Raw genomic sequence first — 18,701 nt, forward strand, 5'->3', positions numbered from 1 at the left:
TAAATGATTTTTAGTGTTTTTTTTTAAAAAATCAAAAAAAGGTACGCTTACCGTACGCGTACGGTAAAAAAAAAAAAAAAAGTTTTTAAAAAAAAAGAAAAAAAAAGATGAAAGATAAGGTTGGCTCTTAAAAGAACCGTTGTGTTCATGCAGGGACAGAGGAAAGAAAGATTGGGAATATTAGACGGTACGACAAGTGTGCTGATCTATTTTACTGTTCACCAGGGAAACACTGGTCTCCCTATAAGTAATTAGATCGTGACAAGTGGCGCACCGTACTTCAACCCTCGCAAACCGAGGGTTAATTTCCAGAGGGCCAGCAAAAGGAGATTCTCCCCCCACAGATGAAGGGCTCACCTGACCTGCAGAAGAAGGAGTCTGCCCTGCAGATGATGGTCCAGGCAGAGCTGCTGTGGATGTACTGGCTCGTCTTTCTGAAGAGTTACCTCCAAAAAGATGACCATGTGTCCTTCTGTGTACTTCCAGGAGGTGTCTCTTCATGGTGTGATTCCCAAAGGAATACTTCCTGTTAGGATTACCTCTAGAAAGTACACGCTTACACAGCTTGCAAGTAACTAAGGGTGCATTCACCTTTTGCTGGCCTTCTGGAAAAGTAAAATACTCCCAAACGTAAGAAGGCTTTACTTTCCTCGCTCTCTGCCTCAAGACAGTGCTGCTGGTGCTAGCCTCACTCTCAGAAGAGCTCTGCTGTTCTGCCATCGTATCCCAAAGACAAACCAGCTCCTTCTCCCAAGGGATCACAAGCAGAAATGAGGGGAATGGGTGTGGTGTAGGAGAGTTCTAGAACTGAAAGTAGTTTCAACCAATCAAAAGTTGTGTTTCAAGATCACATGACCTACCGTACGCTTACGGTACGCTTACGGTACGCTTACGGCAAAAAGTACGCGTGCGCGTAAAAAAGACACGCGCTTGCGCGCATGCGCATAACAGTCATTTCCCGGCACTTCCGCGTAACGTGCGCGTGTTGCGTAAGCGCGCACGCGTCCCACGCGCAGTACGCGCGGCTACGCAAAGTACGTAACTATGCGCAAGCAGCGTAGATAGATTACGGACGTTGCGTAAACCGTACGCTTACCGTGAGCTTACGGTACGCGTACTATAAAAAAAAATCTGGAAATACATTTTACATGTTTATTTTAAAAAATATATATATTTAAAATATTTAAGGATTTTAAAAATTTAAGCATAGTCTTTATAAAAGATAAGAAAATTAAATTAAAAATATGTTTGAAAAAAATGAAGAAAAAAAGAAAAAAATAGCATTTAAAAAACCTTGCAAATTCACTGAAAAAACCATGGGTTTCACACACGTTATAGTTAGGAATTAGCATTTAAAAAACCTTGCAAATTCACTGAAAAAACCATGGGTTTCACACACGTTATAGTTAGGAATTAGCATTTAAAAAACCTTAGAAATTCACTGAAAAAACCATAGGTTTCACACACGTTATAGTTAGGAATTAGCATTTAAAAAACCTTAGAAATTCAGTGAAAAAACCATAGGTTTCACACATGTTATAGTTAGCTGGACATTTTACTCGTAAAAAACCAATGAAATTGCCCCGTTATAGTTAGTTCAGCTAACTATAACTCGCGCGCCCGCAATGCACTGCTGATGACGTCACATATTACATCACTCATGACATGGTCAGTGACATCACTCATGACATCACTGATGACATCTCAAATGACATCACTGATGACATCATCCTTGTGATAGAGTGGCAGACCTCCTCTCACCTTAATATAAGCTTTGATACACACATTCAAAAATAGAGACTAAAAATTTCAAAACAATGGACATACCAATACCAGTTACAACAACCTCTTCAGTAATTCTAAGATCCACATACACATCCACTCATTCACCAACAGTCCTATACAGTCACTCATACATGTACTCACTCATCATATGTACTCATACATCTATACATCCTGTTACACAATGCCACTCATCCATAGAGTTACTCACACACATAGTCACTCATGCTAATAAAGAATAAAACATACATTTACTTGCATATACAGTAATACACACACCACCATACTTACTTCTACGGAAACTTACACATACTTAGTCTTTTAAACAATCACTTATAGAAACACATACTTATTCATACAGGAACTCTTTCAATCTCTCCCTCTCACATATACTCACATATATACACCAATAGTCACATATACTAGTTAAAAACATATGTAGTTACTCCTGAAGACACTATTGAGACAGTCATTCACTCAATAACACACCCATACACACACTCATCCACACATACAGTCCTGCACACATGCTGTCTTCAACACATACAAACAGTGAGTCACTCATTCATGCATCTATGCACTACGTAATACCCCCCACCGTACCATACAGACACTCAGACTGATACTCAAAAAAACAACTAATAACCTATATAGACACCCATGTAGCTACTCACCAACCCATGCAGCCACTTATACACAAAGTGAGAGATACACTTAATCAGTCAGTAACACAATCAATTTTTCAAAAACAAATCATCCATTTAGACACTTATATACCCATTTATTCTTCCATCGACCTTGAGATACACATATATAAAACATATTTAATTTTCAGAAAAACACACATTCACTGGATGATGTCATCAGTGATGTCATCAGTGATGTCATTTGAGATGTCATCAGTGATGTCATGAGTGATGTCACTGACCATGTCATGAGTGATGTAATATGTGACGTCATCAGCAGTGCATTGCGGGCGCGCGAGTTATAGTTAGCTGAACTAACTATAACGGGGCAATTTCATTGGTTTTTTACGAGTAAAATGTCCAGCTAACTATAACATGTGTGAAACCTATGGTTTTTTCACTGAATTTCTAAGGTTTTTTAAATGCTAATTCCTAACTATAACGTGTGTGAAACCTATGGTTTTTTCAGTGAATTTCTAAGGTTTTTTAAATGCTAATTCCTAACTATAACGTGTGTGAAACCCATGGTTTTTTCAGTGAATATATATATATATATATATATATATATATATATATATATATACAGAATCCACCCTTGGTTGGAATCTAGAATAACTAAAATCATATTATTCACGCATTCTACCAGAATGAAGGTAGGCCATGTGCTCTGGAGGCTACATGTTTTCCTTATGCGCTTAACTCCACATGCCTCTAAATCGTCTCATACATTATCTTTGTTCTAGCAATTGGTATTACCCAACAGAACCAACTGTAGATTGTATTACTAATACCCAGGTTTTGAGGGACACAGAGTTACCCCATTACTACAAATGATTACTATTATTACATCACACCCACACTCCTTTTGGAACAAAGACAGTGGACGCAACTGCAAGAACTCGCTGATGCTAAAAGTACATTTATTTAAGTGTGTGGCACACTCTAACATTTAAAAACCTCTTGTATGAATATGGTACCACACTCATAATTAAAATGACTTTTTTGGCTTTGCACCAAAGGGCTCAAGTGGCCACCTGGCACAATTATTGCTGTAAAGATATATATATATATATATAGTTAGTTGAGAGTCACCTAGAGGGAAGTAAATCAGAGTCAGGCTTACAGAGTCTCCGTGGCTCTTTTCCCTGAGGAAAATGCAGGGGCTGTGCCACTAGCAAAAAGGTTACCACGTACAAGATAAAGGGTATAGCAAGAGAGAAACAGATAACAAAATTCATGACATGCAGTACCCCATATGTAGTATACTATTTGATCTGCCCATGTGACTTGCGCTACGTGGGCCGTACCAAAAATCCAGTGAAGATGAGGATTTTGGAATACCTAAGAGCCATAATGAGCGTAGACACGAATTATCTAGTTGCACGCCACTTTGCTAGCCACCATTAGAGCAACAGGTCACTTCTACAGTATTTTTGCCTGGACCATGTTCCAAGGAACGTGAGAGGAGGCAACAGAGAAAGATGCCTGAGGAGGCTTGAATCGCGTTTCATTATTGATCTCCAAACAAAGTCTCCAGGAGGTCTTAATAGTGGGGAAGACTTAGCAGTCCATTTGTGAAAGAGTAGAGACTAGCCTTCACCTAAGATGAGGAAAGGTCAAGAAGAGAGGTGCTGGAAGGGCATAGAATGGTAAAGAGAAATGTAGTTGCACACAGAATGTCAACATCATGGTATATAGGATCCTATACAAGGCAAGATACCAGTAGTTAGATGAAAAGCCCATCCAGGGCATAATTGCCTAGTTCGAGTGGAATCATGCCAAATGATAAAGAATAACGAATAATGCCATGATAATGTATCAAGTGGTGCTCTGCTGTATGGTTTTTAAACAAACAGAATGAATTATGTGTCATTGATATGTAATTTGTATGAATTTATGAGGATGTCTATGATATCACAATAGGCAGTTTGAATACTTGCATATAAACATGCTCCAAGATGGCACCCAATTATGTAGAGACCGTAATTGTCCCTCCTCGACATTAATGAATTAATCATGTGATAAATGTTAATGAAGAAATGGCGCCTGTCAGCATTGACAAAGGCCAACGCTAAAACGCGTTTGTTTGAATAGATTTTCGCAATAAAATCCAGAGTGGGTTTTAACCTGACGAGAGTGCTGGTCCTCATTTACCGAGAGTAAGGAACCAAATATATATATCTATATATAAACACACATTTATCTATACACACATTTATCTATCTATTGATCAATCGATCATAGATATACACAAACTACACATTCAATTTAATACAAACATGTAATTTACATTTTTTTATAAATTAATACATTGACATTATATATGAATATATGATATTTATATATATTTATTTATGAATAATGAATATTCACACATATTATTTACCAGCATAAAATATATATTTTTATATAAATACCAAAAATAATATATTTATCAGTCAATGTGTGAATATATAACCTACTGGCGGTCACCAGTAGGTAGTTATATTTAGGACCATCTTTCCATAGGAAAAGCATTTTTTGACTTGACCATATCTTTAGCACCGGTTGACAAATCTTCATGAAATTTTCCCCCAAAAAGTGCGCCTTTGATTCTACTTGTGCATAGAAGGTTTAGGGACGATCTGTCAAGTGGGGACTGAGAAAAGGGGGGGGGGGGGGGGGGGAGGGGAATCAAAAAAAGTGATTTCCTGTTATAATTTCCATAGGGATTTTGAACATGACTACAGCCCGAACTGTTGCACGGAATTACAACAAATTTGGCAGAAAGTTAGCTCTTGGTCCAGAAAGAGTGCTTTTTGTTATTTGATGTAAATCAATTCAGTAGTTTTAGAGTTATTAAAAGAACTCCAAATTTGTATATATAGGGACGCGAACACCACCGATCTCATGCAGAGATCCGATTGACTGCCAACACTTCAACCAGGAAGTGTTGGCAGCCATCTTGGAACTCGGACTGGTCCGAGTCCCAAGAAAAAAACATTAAAAAAACAATAAGGGGCCAGAGTAAGAATACCCTGACTCCCTAGCTGTGGTCCTGGGATCCCTTAGGGACCCCGCCACGGCACAAAAGGAAAATGCTACTTACCAGTATGCATCTGTTCTTGGCATGTAGAGCTGCAGATCCACACACTGTGCATAGATCGCCATCTGGTGTTGGGCCCGGATGTTTGTACTTTGTTGTTGTCTTGGAAAGTCTTTGGAAGTCACGAGAGAGGTGGCTCCTTCTTTGGACAATAGTGCGCATGGGCAACGACTCCATCGTCCGATTGTTTTTTAACCAATAAGGGAAATTCTGGAGTTTTGTGAGAAACAGAAATAGATGTCCATGTATGTAGTATCTAAATAAGATAATACTGGAACAGATAAAGGTAGCCGGGAAGGTGGGTGGGAGTGTGTTGATCTGTAGCTGTACATGCCAAGAACAGATCAGTGGCGTAACGAAACTTGAGGGGGCCCCCCTGCAAAGCACATGGAGGGCCCCCCCCCCCCCCCGGCGGCGCGGCCCATCATCTACCACTTTGCCCTACCACCCAGAAATCGGGCATTTTTTATTTGAAACCTCCAACATTTAAATGAAATGCCTCCATATTGTCTTTCTCTAAGTTCTAATGAGAAAGTGGGAAACACTCTTTGCATACAAGCTACGCCATTTGTAACAATACTGTCAAAAGCAGATTATTTAACTGAGGCAGTAATCAGAACAATGCCAAGGAGCGATCCTATTATCTCAGGAAATGACTATGGCTGAAGAACAAAGAACAACTATGAAGGGTCTCAAATAGAATTGACAATACCTTGAAACTTTGAAAGACCAACCTAAACATGAAATTCCATAAAAACTCAAGTGACAATATACATGAGAAGTACACAAGCAATAACTCAGTATACTGCGAAGGTCAAGAGAAGTAGACTGGTGAATTATCTGCATGCCACACACTAGCGACTGTCAAGGGGTGTGAATGATAATAACGTGTACTGAGGAAGCAATTTCAATCATAATGACTTTATTAGTAAGCACTGCAAAACAGGCAGGCACACAATGCTGAGGAAGAAAACTGATTGGATGCTTCAGAACATTGATGCAGATGTTTGTCTGCTTTGATTTATCATTTCTGTAGTGTAAACAATGCTAAATACAAGTTTTAAGGTAGACGTATTACAGACAAGTGCAAGCAACACCATAAATAACACTGCATGTAGAATTAAAACAAACCCTATCAGCAAGTACCTAATGACAATCTATATACAAACTGTAGTTGGTAAAGCAAAAGAAAAAGTGCAAAAACTTTCAAAGTGCACAATAAAGCAATCACCAGTCCAGCAATATACAAAAATCAAGCATGTTTTGTAAAACAATCCAACTTTCTTCTTGCATCAAGGTGAAAATATGTTCAAAGTGCATGGTAAAAACAAGTCTAGCAATATGCAAAAATGAAGCCAGGTTAGTTAAACAATTCCCTGTTTGGTGTGTGCATAAAGGCACACATATTTCAAAGTGACTGATAACTACAGCACCATCCAACAATCAAACCAGTTTAAACTAACAATTCCCTTTTTGAATGCTCAAATATTTCAAAGTGACTAGCAAAACAGTAACAAGTACAGCAGATAGCAGCATATATAAATTAAACCTATTTAGTCAGACTAATTCCCCTTTTGTTTGTGCATGAAGTCATAAGTATTTCAAAGTGCCTGGTAAAGTAATAACAATTTAGCAGCATAAATATCAAACCCGTCCAGTCAAACAATGCCCCTTTTATTTGTGCATAAAGGTGCAAATATTTCAACGTGAGTGATAAAAACAGTAAGTTTAGGAGCATAAACATTAAACCAGTTTCGACAAAGTATGCCCCTTTAGTTTGTGCATAAAGGCACAAATATTTAAGTGGCCCACAAAACAATTACAAGCTCAGCAGCAAAATAAACAAAGCTGTTTACTCAAATAATGCCCTTTTGTCTGTGCAAAAGAAAGTGTCAAGGGGGTGTATATTTGTCAGGTTAAACTGAATGCATTTCTTCTTGCCTCTATAAACGTATGTTCAGAATATTGAGGTAGCCTATATATAAGCAAACAATATTTAAAGTATGATATACTGGCAGAATACCATATTACTTACTGCTTCCTCATGGAACTCAAACCAGATATATTTAGAAAATCAGACTTGAAGTAGGAACAGTACTTGCAGGAGCCTGATGAAATGTATTGCAGAGTTTGAAGGCTGGTACAGCAGAAAACAATACTTAAAGAGTGAACACAAGGCCGAAGACTGCTTACACCAGGAAGAGTGACTGGCAAATTAGACTGGTGGCTGAAGGCTACTACTGCTTGGTTCACTGAATTGGAGAGATGTACTTGACTGAAAGAATGTTTGCCTCTTTGCCTTTCTTCATGCAAACTCTTCTGTTAAAGCTTTCACATTTATTTTTTTTGCTCGATCACTCTCAATGCTTAAGGTTGCAAGCCCCGACAGCCTTTCCTGCGTCATTGTGCTTCGGAGATAGTTTTTGATTAATTTTAACTTTGAAAAGGACCTTTCTGCACTGGCTACAGTAACTGGAATTGTTAGAAAAAGTTTCAGTGCTGTTGCAACATCCAAAACACTGGGCAGAATTGCATGGTTTCTCAAAAATAAAAGGTCAGCCAGATCCTTTATTGTGCCACCTGAGATAAGTTGTATTTGTTCTTTCAACACTGCTTTGAAAGCGATGAGTTGTTGTGGAAACTCTAGGGACAAGTCTTTTTCGTAATGAGCTGCCAGGGTCATGGCTGCTTCAAACAACTCCTCCTCACTAGCTCTGAGCATTTCTGAGGGCATCATGAAATTAAAGCATTGGATTATGGTGTTCATACCCGCAAATCGAGTTTGTATCTGATTTACAACAATATCTATGTTAGCATAAAACACAGACACCTTAAAATTGTCTTCAGGATTGCACAGTCTTTGATCTTCACAGAGTTCATCGAAGTGCTTTTTTTTGCGTCGTGGTCGTTTTTGTGTAAAATGCAATTGAATTCCCCATGCGGCTGCAAGTGAAGACGCTGAGCTTTTAACATCTTCAAACTGTTCTCTGAAACTGGCAAACGTATTCGCTGCGCTACTTAACATATTTGATGCTTGTAAAAGGTCCAGATCTGTAGACTGAAGCAGTTTGGACACAATATTTATTGTCTCCAGCACTTTGGACTGGATTACAACCATTACCACAAACTCAAAAGTCTCCATGCACTTCCTAAGACCCTGAGCTTCTGCGCGCTCCTCAACCTTTTTAGACTGCAGTAAAATGGTAGTGAGTGCTTTCATGATGTCCATAAACCGATAGCGTACAGCATGGAGAGCATCATGCCTGGATGCCCAACGTGTTGGACAGAGTCTCTTCAGTGTTGGCTTTGAATGAGTTGTGCTGTCTTTTGTAATGGTAAGAAGTTCCCACCGGTTGATGCTTTGGCTGAAAAATAAATATAATTTCTGTATAATGTCATAAAATTCTGCAATTTCAGGAATGTGCATGCAGGCATCATTCAACACTAAATTTAGATTATGAGCAGCACAGTGTACATAGACTGCATTGGGTTCTTTCTGTCGTATTCTGGTTTGCACTCCACTATATATACCACTCATTGTGCTGGCACCATCATATCCCTGACCTCTACATTTATTAAGGACTAGGCCTTTGTCCTCTATAAGGTTTACAAGTTCTGTTGCTATCCCCTCAGCACTTTGGTCTGTAATTTTATAGAAACCAACAAAGCTTTCATTAATTTTGATTTCAGTTGGAATTTCATCAGTATTAAGGCACAGTGTTACATATCGGATAACCAGGCTTAATTGGTCTTCTTTTTTAATGTCTTGTGTTGTGTCCATTATAACAGAGTAAAATGGTGCTTTTTTTATTTCACTTACTATCTCACTTTGCACTTTATTCGAAAGCATTTCAATCAGCTCATTTTGAATAGCAGGACTCAAGTATTTAACTCTACTCTCTGTTGTAATCAAATGGTTTAAAACAGGATCATATTTGGCCAAAGGTTCAATGACTGCCAGAAAGTTCCCACCATCTTTTTCTTTCAGTTTTTCTCTATGTCCTCTGAAAGGTAAATTGCAAGTTGACAACAGAAGTGTAACATCGATGATCCTACTCAGAATTTGTGTCCAATAGTTCACCTGCTCTTTGTAGTCTGATTCTAGTTGTGTATCAATCGTCTCGTCTTGCCTCCATCTTCCATGTACAGCACAAGCAGCTAAATGTGAGCGCGTCATTTCATGTTCTTTAATTTTTCGAGACATGCCTTGCCAATCTTTTATACCATTAGCCCATGCTTGCTGATAGGATGAAAGTTTTCTATCTCCAAAAAGCCAACAAGGTTCACAGTATGCACTGTCCATTTTTAAAGAGTAGCACAACCACAGTCTTGGAGTCTTATCTCCAGTCCTATTTTCCTTGTAATAGTACTTTGTGGAAAAGCACCTATTTTTATTATCTCGTGGGAAGGGTCCTCTAGGCTTGCATGGGCCACTTCTAATGACAAACCTTCGTAACTCTGCATCATGCCAAGGTTTGTCTAAAAAGTTCCCTCTATCACTCTGGTACAAATCCTGGCAAAACTGGGTATTGCTTGATTCTAGTTCTTCTAAATGTCATTCCACATCCTTACTCATAATGTCTTGAGTTTCTTCTTCAATGTTTGGCAATACTTCAGACACAAGTAGCACATGTGTAGGTTCTTCACTTTCTTTAGCTACTGGTAGCAGCAGTGATCAATCTGGTGCACTTACAATTTCAGCACTTCCTTCACTTGTTTGTAATATTAGACTCAGAGATACATCTGCTGATGGTGTATTCTCAGTTTCTGAGCTTCCTTCAGTCACTGGTAGCAGTGTCGGCCTAGCTGCTGTACCTGCAATTTCTCTGACTCCTGTAATAGATGGAGGCACTGCTGACACAGCTGTTTTACTTTCTCTGTTTCCTACAGTAGTTGTTGTTACCTGCATTACTGGTGCTTCAATGCTAAAAGGTACATCTGTGGTTTGATCACAGCTCTGTAATGTTTTGTCATGTGGTGGGACCAATTGGGAATGTGGCAATGCTGCTTTGTCTCCTGTTGATGATGCAGCTGCATCGCCTTCCGCTAATGATGCATGAGATGATGATGCGCCATGATCACCTGGACACCTAAACATAGAGTCAATTTTCATAAATTTGCCTTTAAACTGCTCTTGTTTTGATTTAATTTGCCGCTTTTGAGCACCGCTTAAATACTTTCTTGGCTGTTTGCTCATTTCTTTGATTAAAATGTAATTGTAGAAAGTCAATGTAGTAGTAGAGAGCACGAATATGAAGGCAGCAGTACGAATATTTTGTGTACACCACAAAGATTGTAATTGTGGGTTTTGTTCCTCCAATTCTGCCTAAAAGGAAGGAAAATACAAAGCATTATTATTAAACACTACGGTAGCTTAACCATACCAACTATTGATGTAGAGAGTTGGAGTAAGGGATACTTGAAGGCAGGCACTGGAGGAATGGATGCAAGAAGGTGATTACTCAAGGGAGAGATACAAGAGAGGAGAGGAGAGGAGTTTGCCTAACGGCTAGGGTGGTCGACCTCAAAAATCGGTTTGTGTCTCGGCAATGACGCTGAACATCCTGTGATTCTGGGCAAATCGCTTAATGTCCCCGTGCCTAACAAAAATGAATGTGTCCTCATGTAACGCAACTGGTGCTATGTAAAGCGCTCTGATCCCCAATACCTTTGGGACAAGTTTGTGCTATATAAAACTCCGTAAAAAAAACAGAACAAAAACCAAGAAGGAAATAGCAGAAGGGATGGGATTGAGGAGGTAATCACTCAACAGTTGGATGAGGATGGTGAGAGCGAAGAATGCAGGAGTTGAAGGCAGATGCAAGAAGGCATGAACTGAATGGACGGCTGCAAGGAGGCAGGAGCTAAAGGACAGAGCCAAGAAGACAGGGGATGGAGCAGTCTTGAATGCATTGTATTGTTATATTTATAGAGGGCTTACTACCCCCATGGGGAGCACTGAAGCGCTTGCCTACATGAGTAGCAAGCTACTATATGCGTAGGGTGTGTGGTTGGAAGGGCGCTGTATTTGTTTTGAATTTGATGCTATGTTAGAAGTGTTCCCAGTCCATGTTGTGCATGGGGACCACTGACTGGGCTGCCTGCAGCTTATTGTGCAATAGGATGCAGGGCTTAGCAATGGCTTCAGAGGTGAGAGATATGCACACTATTTTGTTTCTCATCAATGTAGGTCCCTTTATGATGTATCTTTTGTTCATAATCCCACCTTGGTGATTACTCCACGGAGTCGTCCATTCTGAAAATACTATGCCTAGTGTTTAAAGTTAATGGTCCTGAGTAGCCATAGATTAAAGAGTACACGGTGAGTGATGCAACAGTGTGAGAGTAGGGTAATAGGAGTGACTGCAGGGTGAGTGAGGTGACCATATGCAAGTGCAGATTTGGACGAAAGAATGCATTGTTAGTAATGGGCTTATTTGAGTGAGATTACAGATTGAGCAGTGAGGGGGACAGGTGAGTGAAGTGTGACATGAGTGCAGGGTGAGTAGTGTGCTTGTGTGACTGCAGGGTGAGGTACAGGGTGAACAGCGCAAGTGCATTGCGAGTGCAGAGTAATGACTGAGTGCAGGGTGAGCGGGTGAATGGTGTGAGTGCATGGTGGCCAGTGTGAGTGCATTGTGATTACTGTGAGTGCAGGTGAGCGTAAAAATGAAGGGCGAAAATGAGGAGTGAGTTGTCTGAATGCAGGGTTCATTCCCGGACACTTGAAGTAACTCAGCATGTTATTGACGGCAGCGTAAGGTTTCAGGTACAAGTTAAACTATTGTTATTCTGGCACTGATAGGGATCGAGGTTGAAGGAAATAATGTGCTGATCCTGCAACAAACTTCCAGTCTACTCCTATGGTTAGGGTTGCCTGTTCATTATTTTGATGCCCCACACAGGACAAAAAAAAGCAGTCACCTAAAGCTGTATTTTCAGCACTTATCTGGACATACTTCGAACAGCAAATATAAAATAGAAAACACTTTTAATTGTGTTCTAGGGCTGCCTGAATGATCCATGACTGCTAATTAACGGGAACAAATACAGAAAAGTCCATTTCAAATCAATACATACATTTTTATCGATAACCCTATTTACTGTCAAGACGAGGTCTTTGAGTGTCTTTAAACAACACATGGCTGGCATTTTTCTTTGGGAACCCTACTTTATATTCCTTTTCATGAAAAGCATTTCCACACTTCTACAGCACTAAATGCAAGTTTCAAATGTAAGGAATAGGCAGAGTGGGGGCCCTCTTTTTTTGGTCACAGCATGCCTAGGCTTTCGGCTGTCATCCTGCCTCAGGCCCATGGTTTGTGCTGCTTGCATTCTCTAGTTATGCCTTGCCTATGCTGTCCTATTCCCACCTACCTACACTTGTTGGGGGCTATCCTGGTTGTACAGATACTGCATCTTTCATGTTCGTCCACGCCATTACCCTATATATGTCCCAGAAATCAACATGTCTATTCTCTCTCTCTCTCTTCCCCCTCTCTCTCTCACCCCTCCTCTCTCTCTCCCCATCTCTCTCTCTCTCTCTCGCCACCCCCCTCTCTCTCTGCTTTCATGGTATCACCTTGCCTGTGTTCCCCCATCTTACTCTGGATTCCTCGCTGGCCTGAATGTCTGCATGCAGAGGCCCCCTGTTCTCACCACATTAAATGCCCCAATTCATCAAGGGCTGGTCTGTCAGACTTATGCAGAATGTGTATAGGAAGGGAAAGTGGCCAAACTCTTGCTGAAATCTCGGGAGCCTGAAGGAACAGACACAAATGCCAGAGTCCATCAAGCACGCCCTAGCAGCAGCAAACTGGGCTCGGAATTTTACAAGCTGCCCTGAGTGACTGTAACTACACGTCTACCTCCATTTCTGAGCGCTCTGTGACGTGAACTGAGGCGGCTGTTCAGGCTGGAACAAGAGGATTCAATGCCAGGCAGGACAACAGGTGAAACAACAACAAAAAATCACTGTCAAAAAGTGTTTTTTTCCATGTAATGTCCCTTTGATGGGAAGAGGAGGTTTCTAAGGTGGGAGTATGAGGTAAGTGACACTACTCAGGCTCCCTCTGTGCGAGCCTTCAGGCAGAATCCCTCTTCATTACTACCTCCACCTGACCCCTGATTCTGCAGCACGCTCCCTTACAGGCTTGATTATCCACTTTTCTACCACCCCTCTCCATTGCACCTTATCTCACAGCTGACCTTGGGCCCCAGCCCAATATCAGCCACCATCCAGTTCCACTTTCATTATTCCCAGTAGAAAACAATAATAAAATCATCTTCAAACTTAAAAATTTGAATACAACAGTGAATGTAATTAGCACGCACATTAAAGTATGCTCCAAAGTTGTCCTAATCACCTGACTGTTAATTAAATAAAGGAAAACAGAAAGGCCATGACAGGGCCGGCTTTAGTGCTCTTTTTTGGCTCACCACCAATGACCTCTTTATCTGTAGATAACTTAACTACCACCCTCCAACATTGCCCTTCATCTCTCTGTAGCCCCTCCCCCTCATGGCCTCCTCCTCGGCTTCCCTCACTGCCATTCTCCACCAGTGCCCCTCATCTCTCTGTAGTCCCCCCACGTCCCCCCCAGATTCCCTCACTGCCACCTTCCACCAGCACGCAGCACCCCTCATCTCTCCATAGCTCCCCCCACCCACCCCATGACCTCCTTCTCGGATTCCCTCACTGCAACCCTCCTCTAGTGCCCTCATCTCTCTGTAGTTTCCCCATGCCCCATGACATCCTCCTCTGCTTCCCTCACTGTCACCCTCCACCAGTGCCCCTCATCTCTCCGTTGCCCCTCTCTCATATCCATTTCATTTGTTGTATAGCGCTACTCATATCACTGTAGGGTGTCACAGTGCTTTACATAACAGCACACATTATACAGAGACAATAAATCAGTCTACGGGGAATGTTTTATAAGCCAATGAGGATTACAGGGTGTAGGAATCACATGTCATCTATACTGATGCCTGGTGGGCAATATATTTTACGAGGGTTTGGTCTGGAGAAGCACAAACACAAACTAAAGAGTACTCCAGTGGTTGGGGGTTGGCTTTACTGATAAAAATGTATAACTGCCCAAACAAACTCCTTTTAGTAACATTAAAATGATGAAAGACTGGAGAAGTTCTAACTATATCACAACACAAAAAAGCAAAGTTTGTATGCAGCTCTTTGATGACAGTTCATTGCTCACTGTCCTATGTTAGGATTGTAACTTCTGAACTGCATGTAACACGAGGATCTCTGTGACAAACGCAGTAACCCACTAAGCTATTCTCATAAAATTCAGTTTATCAGCATTTAAAAACTACCAACAGACACATGGTTGCTCTGCAGCAGGATCGTAAATCTCAAGTTATCTGAATTTGTTTTATTGTTGTTGTGCATCGTTGGCAGATTCACTGCGAGGGGCAAGGCTCATGTTTGGGTGGGCGGCGGTTCCAGGCTCATTTTGGGTGAGCCTGGCTCACCCGGCACACCCTCTAGAACCAGGCCTGCTGTACGCACGGCCGGCTTTAGCACTGGTGGCACCCTGTGCAAAATGTTTGTTGGCGCCCCCCCCCCAATGACCGCCGCTGCTAAAGATTCCCTCACAACCACCCTTTAACAGTGCTCCTCAAGTCTCCAACACCAGTCTCTCAGATTCATTTAGTTTTATAGCGCCACTCATACCAGTGTGAATTATCAGAGCACTTTACATTTTACGCACATTTAACAGAGACAATCACACATATCAATCAGTGTATAGGAAATGTTAAATAAGATAGAGGATTACAAGATGTGGGAGTCAAATGTCATCCATGCTGGTAGGTAGTATAGCTTAGGAGTCCTTGGTCTGGAAAAGCACAAATTCAGAATTTAAAAACATAGCACTAATTGTTAGGGTTTCTCTTTAATAATAATAATTCATTTCTACCCAACTGAACCCATTTTGCAAGATTAGGTTAAGGAAAGACAGGGCAAAAAAACATGTAGGTCTAATATACACACCTTGCAGTTTGCTACACCTCTTTAAAGACAGTTAATAGCTCATTGTTCCATTTTAGGATTTTAACTTGTAAACTGCAAGTATCAAGAAGATCTCTCAAAAGCAGTAACCCATTGACCTATTGACATTATATGCACTTCGTGATCTGCATTGCAGACGTTCTTAGCAGCAGGAATATTAACCTGCTGAGCTACCTTAGGAGGAGTCGAACTTCCACTAGACAAAACTCCTCTTGCTCTCTCTTCTCCAGGAAGAGCATTAATCACCGTAGTTATCCTGAAATTTGTAATGAGGTCTGAAAAATACTGGAGGCACGGAACGGCGAAGCCATAATATATTTGCAAACAGGGCGCCCCCACCCCAAGTCAACGCCCGGTGCGGTGGCACCGATCGCACTGCCCTAGAGCCGGCCCTGGCTGTACGACCTTCAATTAAGCATGATTGACAGATTGAGCATAGAAGGAAAGCGCATCCTAGCACAAATGTATAACTAACAGAAAGTGAAACAGAATAAATCTGCAGTGGAGTGGCAGGGCCCCATGCCCCCTGCCACTCCACTGCAGATTTATTCTATTTCACTTTCTGTTGTTAATGTAGGGGACTTGACATCATCTAAAGAATGCTCGATATTTAAAAGCAACAAATTATTAAATCAATGATATGGAGCCAATAGCTGTTTTTTCCAGTCCGCTGCCTGTCGCGTCTCTGCCAAGATCGTGGTACTTTAGTTTAGACATGCGTTAGTGCGTGGGAAATGAATATTACACGGGAAGGGCAAGTGGGAAAATTCCTCCGGCCCAGTGGTCACAGCCGAGCAAGACAGTCGCGTGCAACCATCAGAATGTGCCAGCCTTTACCACTGAGCTAGGAGACTGGCAAGAAAGATCCGCATTGCCATAGCGCCGAGGCTCCTCTCTGGGCCTCAGTGCACTGACCATATAGGCCCCCAGGGCCCTGCTGCTCTGAGTTTGCTGACTTCGACGGGGTCGGGGCCGGCCCATCTCGTTAGTTCAGGGCACTTTCTGAGGCCCCTCTGTGCACGGTCTGTGGAAGGCTCTGGGCTACCACCAGCACACGGTCTCTCTGCCTGCAGCGCAGGCCCCTCTACCTGCAGCGCACAACCCCTCAGTCTGCAGCGCAGGCCAGGCCCCTCTGCTTGCAGCGCACGGCCCCTCTGCCTGCAGCGCAGGCCCCTCTGCGTATTACTTTTAAAGATCACCATCAACGCGGCCCTGTAACGCGTGACCGGACCTGCTGTCCAGGTCCGGTAGGTTCCTGCCTTCTCGCTGTATTCCTGTAAGGAATCACATACTAATGTGTGCCCCTTATGGGCACCGTTCTAGGGAGGGTTCTGTTTTCTCGTTCTTTCCACCTCTCTCTATATCTGAAGGGCCCGGCCCGCAGCCCATGGAGTGTGTGGCCCTTCAAAGCGCCGTATATAGGGCCGCGCTCTCTCTCTTTCTTTTATCCCTCCTCCCTCTTTATTTCTCACCTCCTTAGGCCTGGCTGGCCTGCAGTGCAGCTTCGGAGGAGGCGAGCGGTGGGGCGGGCAGCAGAAGACACAGGACGACTTCACTAGTTCACTTGGCGTTGGCTTCGGCGAGAGAGTCCAGTGTCTAGCCACCAGGCAGGGCAAGGGGGGGGGCTAGTAGTACTGCTCTGCTCGTCTATTCTTTCTATAAATTAATTCCTCTAGGTGACCTGTCCTACAGTCCTGGCAGTGGCACCTCGAGTCGGCGGCCGCACCCAAAGTCACGCGCACTTTAAAATGACAATGCGCATGACAATGGCACAAGCCCCGCACCCACCCGGAAAATCGCGGAACCGCGCACGGCGCAGGCGCAGACGTAACAACAACTTCTGCGCGCCGCCAGTGAGTCTGCCAGCCCAGAGAGTGAGGGGTCGGGGGCCCCTGGAGCGTGGGGGCAGGGCCACGAGGAGGCTGACCGTGCGTGCCATGCTCTCAGTTTTGCCCGTCTCCGAGAGTGAGGGGGCCCCTGAATGGAGCGTGGTGGGGGCCCCTGAGGAGGCAGACCGTGCGTGCGGCGAGCGCGCAGTTTTGAGCACCAAGTCCAAGCACCATATAACTTATTATAACCATTTTTTTCCGATTCCCGAAGACGGTGACCCAGTGACAGTGTTACGCCCCTGGAACAGATGCATACTGGTAAGTAGCATTTTCCGTTTGAAGCATATGAGCTGCAGATCACACACTGTGCATAGGTTGCTTAGCAGTATTCCTCCTTAGTGGCGACCACCAATATCTGTTGCAGTAGTTTGAAATAGTGTTTTGAGTACAGCTTAGCCCACAGTAGCGTGTTGGTTTGCCTGCACATCTACACAGTAGTGTTTTGTGAATGTGTGCGGTGTAGACCATGTAGGTGCTTTGCAGATGCCTTCTAAGGGAATGTTCCCTAAAAATGCTATTAAAGCCCCTATCTTTCAAGTAGAGTGGGCTTTAGGGGGAATAGACAGAGTACGTTTTGCTTTGTGATAGCAAATTTGTATACATTTGACAATCCACCTTGCAATGCCAGATTTTGATATGGGATTGCCTTTATGTGGTGATGAGAAGGATACAAAAAGTTGTTTTGTTTTGCGAAAAGGTTTTGTTCTGTAAAGGAGTGCTCTTTTTACGTCTAGGGTGTGAAGAGCTCTTTCTGCTACGGTTTGTGGATGCAAGAAAAACACTGGCAACTCAACAGATTGGTTGAGATGGAAGGGAGAAATAACTTGAGGATGGAATTTGGGATTTGTTCTGAGAACCACTTTGTTATGATGGAGTTGTAAAAATGGTTCTTGAATAGTTAGTACCTGTAGCTCACTGACTCTTCTAAAAGATGTAATGGCCACAAGTAAAGCGGCTTTCCATGTAAGAAATTTGTGCTCGCATTTATGTAGAGGTTCGAATGGAGGATCCATTAATCTTGTGAGGACGATGTTTAAATTCCACACTGGGGAGGGAGGTACCCTGGGAGGAATTATTCTTTTGAGGCCTTCCATGAATGCTTTAATGGCAGGCACCCTGAACAGTGACAGATGTTGTCTATTTTGTAGGTAGGCTGCAATGGCAGCGAGATGTAATCTAATTGATGTGTATGCCAGATTACATCTTTGAAGATGCAGTAGGTAGCATAT

General features: G+C 42.3%; 1 protein-coding gene across 1 annotated transcript; it reads right to left on the minus strand.

Moving 5' to 3' along the window:
- Positions 1-7,858: 7,858 nt before the first annotated feature.
- Positions 7,859-9,757, minus strand: LOC146833367 (zinc finger MYM-type protein 1-like). The gene has a single exon (XM_085599900.1). It carries the CDS (start codon positions 9,755-9,757, stop codon positions 7,859-7,861), a length of 1,899 nt encoding a protein of 632 aa, XP_085456026.1.
- Between the last annotated feature and the right edge of the window lie 8,944 nt (positions 9,758-18,701).

Source organism: Triturus cristatus, chromosome 4_2 (assembly GCF_964204655.1).
Source record: "Triturus cristatus chromosome 4_2, aTriCri1.1, whole genome shotgun sequence".
NCBI lineage: Eukaryota > Metazoa > Chordata > Amphibia > Caudata > Salamandridae > Triturus > Triturus cristatus.

Coding starts and splice junctions, on each gene's coding strand:
- LOC146833367 (XM_085599900.1), bottom strand. CDS start 9,757: ATGTCTCGAAAAATTAAAGAACATGAAATGACGCGCTCACATTTAGCT.